The sequence below is a fragment of the Sinocyclocheilus anshuiensis genome, unplaced genomic scaffold (assembly GCF_001515605.1).
Source record: "Sinocyclocheilus anshuiensis isolate Anshui unplaced genomic scaffold, SAMN03320099.WGS_v1.1 scaffold1637, whole genome shotgun sequence".
Taxonomy (NCBI): domain Eukaryota; kingdom Metazoa; phylum Chordata; class Actinopteri; order Cypriniformes; family Cyprinidae; genus Sinocyclocheilus; species Sinocyclocheilus anshuiensis.
Window position 1 is genome coordinate 1 of NW_015540944.1, and position 10,781 is coordinate 10,781.

General features: G+C 34.4%; 1 protein-coding gene across 1 annotated transcript in view; it reads right to left on the bottom strand.

Moving 5' to 3' along the window:
• Positions 1-4,074: 4,074 nt before the first annotated feature.
• Positions 4,075-10,781, bottom strand: part of LOC107689760 (DNA nucleotidylexotransferase-like) — a 41,632-nt gene continuing 34,925 nt past the window's right edge. Inside the window, exons 6-8 of the mRNA XM_016487904.1 lie at positions 10,582-10,705; positions 5,836-5,968; positions 4,075-4,126 (exon numbers count right to left, since the gene is read on the bottom strand). Of these exons, the coding sequence (XP_016343390.1) occupies positions 4,075-4,126; positions 5,836-5,968; positions 10,582-10,705 (309 nt within the window). The remainder of the gene's footprint in view (positions 4,127-5,835; positions 5,969-10,581; positions 10,706-10,781) is intronic.

A 10,781-nucleotide genomic window follows, 5' to 3' on the forward strand; every position in this document is an offset into this window, starting at 1 on the left:
ATATATATATATATATATATATATATATATATTGCATATCAATCAATCAATAAATTAACTAATAAATATTCACTTATATGTGATGGTAAAATCAATTATTCTGTATTTATTTATTTGATGTGTGCATAAATCAAAATATTCTAACTTATTATAAACATAAAATATTACAATTATATATATGCTAAGGTGTTCTGAGCGGTTGCTAAACAGTTGATACAGCATGATACACAGACAGAGAGCCAGACTCAGAATACTCCATCGGTGTAAATCTAAGGGATTTCTGGGGTATTTCATTATCTGCTTGAAGTCTGATCAGTAAGAAAAAGATAAAACGTCCAAAGTCAGAACAGGCTGGAGGTCTACGGTGAGTCTGCTTGCTCCAGGAGGATTCAGAGTCAGACATTTCTCTTAGTTTTGAAAGAAGCCTGAGGCAATTTGCACACTAGCAGTATGTTAGCTCACATAATAAATCAAACACATGTCTCAATTTGACTTTGTGACTCTATTGTGAAGCCGATAAAACATCACCAGCTGACAGATTAAAGCCATCAAACTTCATTAACACTGCGCGAGTCGCTGACGTCTCAAAGTCACGGTCTCCAGTTCTTTGAGATACTATAAAACACTGTCGCCTTTCGTTTTCATTTGCGCTGCATCTGTCATCTGTTGAGTAGGAGACGTGCGGTTGTGACATCTGTTCAGCCCGAGCTAATAATATCTCTCATCCGGCAAGAACTAAAGCACATCAACACGATTTACAAAGCAAATGAGATATAAAAAGCCAGGCTGAAATAAAGCACTACCGACAAGATAAACTAGTTTACTGGCAAGGTGCACGGCGATAGCGCGGTCTTCACTTTAACACACTTATCTGAGTGTCAGGACCATGTTATCTGGGAATAACGGCACCGTATCGCAACAAAACAGACATAAACGCATCTGCAATTCTGCACTGATCTTATTCATCAGAGTTCCAGTACATTATTACTTTCCAAATATATCAGCCTTTAAAGGGATGGGATCAGACTATGGAAGCACAGCTATTTATGCCAAGGAATAAAATCATAAAAAAGGTCATTTCAACTTGTTCTCACACAACACTATAATAATAATAATAAAAATCATAAATAAACTTACATTTCTGAGAAGAAAAGTCCAAATTATGATATAAACTTGCATTTCTGATACGAAAAGTCCAAATTGTGAGATATAAACTCTCATTTCTGAGATGAAAAGACATCTCAGAAATTATATCTTTGAGAATATATGATATGCGTGAGAAGAAAGTCAAAACTGTGAGATTTAAACTCACAATTGGGAGAAAAAAAGTCCAAATTCTGAGATAAAAAACTCGTAATTCTGAGGAAAAAAGTGTCAAAATGTTAAGATATCAACATAATTGCGTGGAAAAAAAAGTCCAAATTGTGCAACACAAACAATTCTGTGATATAAATTTTGAGATTTAAACTCGAGAAAAAAGTCAGAACTGTGGGATGTTAACTGGTAATTCGGAGAAGAAAAATCAATCAATCAATCTATCTATCTATCTATCTATCTATCTATCTATCTATCTATCTATCCTAGCGACATGCTAATCATGCTAGAAACATGTTAGCGACATGCTAGTAACTTGCTAGTCATGCTAACAACATGCTAGTAACATGCTAATCATGCTAGAAACATGTTAGTGACATGCTAGTAATGTGCTTGTCATGCTAGCAACATGCTAGTAACTTATTAATCATGCTAGCAACATGCTAGTTATTTGCTAATAATGCTAGTGATATGCTAGTAACATGCTAATCATGCTGGAAACATGCTAGCAACAGGCTAGTAACTGGCTAATCATGTTAGCAACATGCTAATCATGCTTACAACATGGTAGTGACATGCTAGTAACTTGCTAATCATGCTTACAACATGCTAACAACTTCTTAATCATGCTAGCAACATGCTAGTAACATGCTAATCATGCTAGAAACATGGTCGTGACATGCTAGTAACATATGCTAATCATGTTAGCAACATGCTAGTTACTTGATAATCATGCTAGCGAGCATGCTAGTAACATGCTAATCATTCTAGAAACATGCTAGCAACATGCTAGTTACTTGCTAATCATGCTAGCAAAATGCTAGTAACATGATAATCATGCTAAAAACATGCTAGTGACATGCTAGTATCTTGCTAATCATGCTAGAAACATGTTATTTGCTAATCATGCTAGCAACATGCTAGTCACTTGTTAATCATGCTAACAACAGGGTAGTCACTTGCTAATCACGCTAACAACATGCTAGTAACATGCTAATCATGCCAGCAATATGCTAGTAACAGGGTAATCATGCTAAAAACATGCTAGAAACATGTTATCAACATCTATCTAATCTATCTAAATTTTCAAACTTCAGGCTTTTACAACCATGTTATCAACATCTATCTAATCTATCTAAATTTTCAAACTTCAGGCTTTTACAACGGCTTTAAACTTTCCGGCTAGGCTTTCTCAAGCCAACCTAAAGTTTGTCTTGACAAACTTTTTTATCTAGTTTTTGTTTAACTTTGATGTTATGTGTAACAAAATGTCTTTCTCTGTGTCCAGGTTTGACTGTAGTAAACTTAACGCAGAAACTGGCATTTCAAACCAACATTTCAAAAAATAAATCTAAACTTTTACAAAAAGTTGTCTTTGAGAATGTCTAAATATAAATCCAATTCCACAACTATGTTTAAAAACAACTAGAGAATGTAGGAGCTATATAGGAATCTAGTGGCTAAACCATGGAATTGCAGATGCTTTTCTTTTCTTTTTTTTATTCCCACCAGATTGTAACAGTCACCAGTTTATTTTGTAGTTCCCCTCCCTGGCACTAGGGGGAGTTGTAACTATTCTAGCTCACCCTTTATAAGGAAGCAAGTAAGAGGGTAGCCATGTGCTTTGGCAGGGCTAGGAGCTCACCTTTGTTCAAGCCATTGTATGAGCCCTATTTTGAGGAACATCATTGTTCTTTCAGCTCAATGTAAGTGATGTTTTTGGTTTTTGTTGGATGAAGTGTGTATATGTAATGTTTCGTGTTTGGTCTGATTATTTAATTTTGTTTGTATACAGAGGGTTTTCTTTTGTGGGTGTATGGGCTGTGCCAACCATCAACCATGAGGTTGAAAAGAGCAAGGACTATTTCATCCTGATTATTTGTTTGGACTGATTTTTCTTGGGATATACCTTGATGTTTGTTCTGGAATGGGAAATGGATGCTTAATGTAGACATTAACCACCGTGAGCTTCAACAACAATGTTCATCTGTGATTCTCTACTCCTTTAAGAAGATAGTTATAAGGTAATGTGGTTTCATGTTTGTATGTGATCAGGTTCAATGGTGTATTTTTCTGTGAAAGTTTGTTTTTCTTTTCTTTTTTTGTTTTATATTGTACTGGGGTTAAAAAGGAAAAAATTACTTTAAAATATAGTTGGTGGATGATCCCCCTCAGATTTTGTGTAACTCTGGTTGTTTTATTATAGCTGGTGTTACAAGATGGCACTAATCTGCCTTCAAAAACGGGATTTTAAAGGCATTGTCTTTATTTTAACATGAAACACTGCCATAATTGAAAAATAATATAAAAATATTAGGGGGAAAAAATTTCAATAGGAAAAAAGGATCATAATTATTGCATAAATATTAATTAGTACCATGAAATTCTCTCAAAATACAAAAGAGAAAAGAAAAAATATTATAGAACAAAAACATATTTCATTGATTTTACTGGAAATTTAAAAAAGTTACATTTCACCGCGAGCAACACAAATGTGACCCTAAATGAACAACAAAAGGGTAAAAAAAGTGGGGGGAAAAGTCAGAATCATGAGATAAAAAGTTAGTTACCTTTTAATTTTTTTTAATTCATCAGCTTCTATTTTAAGCATCATCAGACACATTCCTGCAGAAACAATCGCACCAGAAATACCACAACACCACCAGATGTATATATACACAGCACCTTTCCTTACAAAGCACACAAAACATCATAAATGGGATTTGAAGCGTGACATGTCGAGATGAGCCCGTGGAGGTTTTAAAGCAGTCGGGTGCCTCTCTTCTCATAATGCTCATCACCATCGGCGAGCCTGAAGGACCAAGAGAATCGAGAGCGTCTGTGTCCGTACAGACAGCTGACCTCTGAAAGAGAAACTTTGCAACCGCACCAAACAAAACACTACAGACGAGACCGTCAGAAAGGATATTCATGTCAGAAATTCCTTCATGCTTCACAAACACTGTATGATTGCATGAGGATGTTTGGCATTTTCTGCCTGTCGAATGTTATTAAGATGCATAACCTTGTGGTCACATTTTCTCATACACCGAAAGGACCCTCGAGGTACAACAAACACCTTCTTACATTTACATGGTAGTAATGTGATACGCAGTTTATTCTGAGGGAATTAGTTGATTCGTGGGCCACGAGTGAATCCTGTGACATTAATCCGCAAGCGTGCAGCTCAGCTCACAGACAGACTGAAGCCTGAACAGGACACTCAAGTTTAAACAGACAAACCTAACATAATTCTACTATCAATAATAAACAAACCTTCAGTGCATGACAGCAGCAAACACACACACAGGACACAAAATCACACGAGATCTCATTAATATCTCAATTAGTTTTGTTAGACTGCAATGAGGTTTTTTTTCTGAACTCTCCTGCTTCTCAGATGTTTTTCCTCTCACTCTCAGTAACTGAGAGAAAGAGCATCAGATTCTCCACAATTTCTCAGATTAACCCATAATAATTTTACAGCTCTATACTCTTACTTTATATCAACTTTTGACTCATTTGTGTCTATTTGTATTTCTCCAAAGGATTTTAGGGAGAAACATTCGAGATAAACTTAAGCAAAACACATGACATCTGAACTATAAAAGAGCAACATCTTACCAATACATCTTACTTTTTAATGTAAAAAAAAATCAGTTGCATCTAAAATAAATAATCTAATCTAAATAAAAAATCTAAATAAATTATCATTTTCTGTATGTGTGTGTATATATTTTTTTATTTATTTTTTTTTTTTTTTACCATTTATTACCATAAATCATTTACTTGTTTACATGCAACTGCTAATTTAAGATGTAAGAACATGCAACTGCTAATATTTATTTATACAATTATTTATAAATAATTAAATTATTAATGTGTGTGTGTGTGCATATGAATAAAATTATTTGAATAAAACTAAATTACAGTTTTTAAAAACTAAACTATATATACTAAACTAAGAACTATATGTGTGTGTGTGTGTGTGTGTGTGTGTGTGTGTGTATATATATATATACATATAGCATTTTTAAAACGCAACAACACAACAGCAGTTGTCATATTCTGGGCTTTTGACATGAAATAAAAATGGACTTTTTTTTAATGTGGTGCACTGGTTATACTTTCTACATATTTTACTTGCTACTCCAAAAAATAAACAAATACAAATGAAATGTAACCAATATAGCTTAATAATAACTTGCTCCACAGCTACAATTTATATATATATGTGTGTATATATATACATATACAGTATGTGTGTGTGTGTGTGTGGCTGCTAAGCTGTTGCATGATACAGTACAGAGAGACAAACTCAAAACACTCCATTCATGTAAGTCCAAGGGATTTCTGGGATATTTCTTTACCTTAAACACAACCACATTACATGTGAGCTACAAAAAGAACAAACTCTGAGGAAATACATATTTCTTTAGGCAAAGGGTTTTTTGAAAAAACACAATCACACACTCCTGAACTGTCATAAACAGGCACAAAGCAGTAATCTCGAGGGTTTACCTGCGGAATCCTCCTGTGATGCTGACGGTGGCGGATGGGTTGACACAGATGACAGCTTCCTCCACTATAATCTTCAGAGCGCTGGCCTCTGTCCTGCTCACCGGCTTACTGATGTCCTCATAAAACAAGAACCCTGAGCAGAGTGGATGAATAAGAGATTGAATGACAAACACCCAACAACTGTTGCACAAACTAGGCTTTTACATTGTCTGAAGAATTCCTGAGTGCGAGGTGTTTGCCTGCAAAAACTCGCTAAATGTGGAGAAATGTAGCATTCCATCACTTGCTCACCAATGGATCCATCTCCTGTTGTCGCTCACATCCAAATCCAGCCACATATTAGTTTAGAGCTGTTTAAACGCTGCTTGATCTGTGCAGATTTCTCTCCTGATTCACACCAGAACACTTTTTCACTGGAGGAAGAGTTATTATGGATTATGGAGTTAAAAACGTCTTAATGCTGGATTTGTTTCAACTTTTGTCTCCTCCAGATGTTAACTGATGGACTGGAGTGCTGTGGATTACTTGTGGATTATTGTGATGTTTTTATCAGCTCTCATTCTGACGGCACCCATTCACTGCAGAGTAAGTGATGCAATGCTACATTTCTCCAAATCTGATGAAGAAACAAACTCATCTTTGATGGCCTGAGGGTGAGTAAAGTTTCTGCAGGTTTTTGGGTGAACTATTCCTTTAAAGAACAGCATGGCACATGCACAAAAGAAAATAATAAAATAATAAAATAAAAAAGGTACTACTGCCAAAACTTTCTTTGTCAGCCTTCAAGACAAACATACAGTAGACGTTCCTGGTTTTTATCTTTGCTTTTTTGATCTGCTTTCTAATATTGTGAACTTCTTCCCTTGTGCCGTTGTCACATGTAACCAGCGGTTTCCAGAAATAAAAAACCCATTAATTTTCTCCATAGAGAAATGACTTTTAGTGATAAAGCACCTTGAGTGACAGACTTGAGTGCACTTTAAAGTTGCTTTGGATAAAAGCATCTGCTGAATGCATAAATGCAAATGTAAAACATGCATCACCCAAAATCATGATATAAGATCCACCAACCAGTCTCTACGTTCTCAAACTACGTATATATTTGTATATATCTGAATGCTTTGCAATAAAGGTAAAATATATCATTTTTATACTTATGATTTCAAAGTTAAAACTATTCAAAAGTTTGAAGTTGGTAAGATTTAAAATTATTTTAAAAGAAGTCTCTTCTGCTCACCAAGGCCGCATTAATTTAGTCAAAAATGTGAAATATTATTACAATTTAAAATAACTGTTCTATGTGAATATCTGTTAAAATGTAATTTATTTCTGTGATGCGCAGCTGTATTTTCAGCATCATTACTCCAGTCTTCAGTGTCACATGATCTTCAGAAATCATTCTAATATGCTGATTTGCTGCTCAAGAAACATTTCTGATTATCATCAATGTTGAAAACATTTGTGCTGCACAATATTTTTGTGGAAACTGTGATACATTTTATTTTTCAGGATTCACAGATGAACAGAAAGTTCAGAAGAACAGCATTTATCTGAAATAGAAATTTTTGGTAACATTATAAATGCTTATACTAGCACTTTTGATCAATTTAATGCGTGCTTGCTGGAAACAACGTTTGGTAAACATTATAACACTTTATAAGTCGGTACTGATGCATGCTGCTATACATAGATAAAGCACTTTTGGAGAAAAGCATCACATATTTGATGTCGTTCACTTATAATCATCCTTCACACAAAACCTCAGGTTGAACTTCAAAACAGACACATCACAAGTGCACAGCCGGGTAAATCACTACAAAAACCAAGACCTTTTCCAACAGGAGAGCGTCTGATCCGCCTCTCACCCGACTGGAATAATTGCATAATTGTTTGACTATTGCATAATTGTTTGAAGCCAGTGTGTTGTTTATAGATCAGCAGGTCGTAAATGAGTGCCTGAAGACAGCGGTGGAAAATTACGAGGCCTGGCGATTGAAAAATACTAGCGATGTGTGTTAGGAAACAGTCTCTGCCTCATTAAACTTACAGTAGATTTTCCTAAACAATCAGTAATCATGAATCCATATTGAGACTTGAGGCCATAAAACAACAGGTCAGATGAGGCAATCGCTTTAAACGCTAACAATAAAATCATATCATAATTCATAAATCAGCGGGAACACAGCTGGCCTTTTCAGCCTGATTGATGAGCTCTGAATGTATAACAACCAAAACCGTCACCATTCTTCCGTGCACTTCCTTCCGCCTCCCAGGAGGCTTTTGATACGTGATGCTCCACATGAATCCAGACTCATCGATAAGTGTATTTATATTCCGAGGGGTTTTGTGTGCGACGCTCCCGAAGCACAGTACGAGTGGTAAACAGTGTGATTTCAGCGGCGCAGGAGCCCTCGGTCCCAGACACACACCGTCAGAGGCCGACAGCTGCATAAAAATGACCAGCAAACGATGAGTGTGGTTTGGCGGAACATTTATCATGTCTACACTGTGTTTTTACTCTGAGAGAGAGAGAGAGAGAGAGAGAGAGACAGAGAGAGAGGGTGAGGAAAAAAAATTAACTTAAATGATTTTAGCAAATGGCTGCAATATAACAAAGAGTGAAAAATTTAAGGGGGTCTGAATACTTTCCGTACCCACTGTGTATATATATATATATATATATATATATACACACAAAGGCTTTTGGATTCCCGTTGTTTTTTATACATAATTTCTTCATTTTTTTAGGTTTTGCTTTTAGATATATATCTAGACATTCTAAAAGATTACGTTTTGTCAAGGTTTAGATATTTTTGGTTAGATAAGTATCAGGTTTTATATTATGATTACAGTCAAACATTAAATTCTTCTTAGAAAGGGAACACATTTTTGAAAGCATTTTTGTTACTCAGTATTTGATGATTAAAAAAATCTAACAAAATAAGGATTGGATAGTGATAATTCAAAACACTTTATACAAACATTTTGTAATTAATTTATATTTTTAATTCAATGTAATTCAATTAATGTTAATAAAACTTCAGAACAGAACGTTTTTTCGTATTTCCCATTCATTTCCTATGTCGGTCATTTTTGACCGCGAAGTCGTCGACCCTTTAACATATCCGAATCATGTCCATGATTTTTTTGTGTGTTCATATTACTAATGTGACAAAAGTCACCAAGTGTCATCTCATTCTGATGAAGCTAAGATTTGTAAAATTTCAAAATATAACATTTTTCAGTCAAAAATGACCGAAGAGGGCCAGAAGGTTAAATAAATTCAAACACTTCTAGAAAAAAGTGACTCTTCTGTGAAAACATTATAAACTGTGGTAAAACAGTGTTGCTTTGGACGCATACTCTGTACGCAGATGGTAAAAACATGGTATTCCTGGAAGTACTTAAGGGCTGGGAATTGGCATAAACCTCCCAATTCTATATTATAATAATTTTGTTATATATATTGTTTGTAATAATATGTTCTTTTTAAAGTGTTTTTATTAAGTATGTTTTATTAAGTATTTTTATTAATTTAAATATTAAATTGTAATTACAAAAGTAGTTTAAAATAATCATTAGAATTTAAAATAAGTATTTTTGTCACGAATTCGGTCCATGGACTTCCGTTTATTCACCACCAGAGGTCACCCTTTCCATTACATTGACTCTCGGACAACACAAACTGTTGCATAGCACCCCGGACTACATATCCCATCATTCTTTGGCCACAGCTAATCTTATCTTCCCGAGTCTAGTCTAGTCACAGTTGATCTTCCTGAGTCGCGTCTAGTCACAGTTGATCGTCATGAGTCAAATCAAGTCACAGTTTATTATCCTGAGTCTGGTCAAGTCACAGCTGACAATTTTACAAATAAATATTTAGCTGTCAATTCAATGTGTCTGATTTTATTCTTATTTTTTTTTATTAAGTATTAGGTACAATTTCGTTTTTGTTTGTTTGTTTGTTTTTGTCTTTTGCTTTTAGAATTGTATATATTTTGTCTCTCTGTGTCCTAGATGTTCATTTATGTTTTAATATTTTACAAGTACCGTTTAAAATAATTAAAAACGTAAATTAAAAGTATTTTTCAACTAAATATTTAGCTGCTGATTCAATAATAATATTTCTGATTAAGTGTTAAGTATATTTTATTAAGGATTTTTTATGCATTTAGCATGTTATACATTTTGGATCTCAGTGTCCAGGATGTTAATTTCTGTTTTAATACTTTAAATATTTAAATATAAAAAAATGTGCAGTAATTATTGGAGCATTGTTTATAATAAATGAAATAAATGTCCAGGATGTTGATTGCTGTTTTTAAATGTTTAAATACAAAAAAAAAGCAATTATAAAGTACTGTTCAAAATCATTAAAAAAAAGTAATAATAAATGAAAACAATGTTGTGTAGTCAAGTATTTTTCAGCTAAATTAAAACTTTTTCAACGAATGGCTTCGAAAAACACAAATATTCCAGCACTTTTACATTTTAAATGAGCATGTCTCAAGACAACGTGTTACTAGCATCTAAAAAGCTTTTATTTTCATTATTGTGCTGATTTAAAAATAGTTTGTGTCAAGAATCACATTTTGTAACAAAAGAGATTTTTCTCACCCCGAGTAAATATTGTGTATTTTGGACATTTTTTTGTGCATATATATTTATACATATCCATATGATATAATATAATGATCACAGTTGAAATGATCAAACCCCTTCAGTCCGAGCGTCAGTGTTTACCTGCGGTCTGCATGCGGTTCAGTCTGATGCTGGGTTCACTCAGCACCTGTTCAAACGTCCGCAGTCCTCTACAGAACCAGCTCTCTGCCGTCTTGAGTCCAACCCCGAAGACACTGCTGAACAACTGAGCAGCAAACATGAACACACACACACATGAACACACACACACACACACACACACACATACACACACACACACA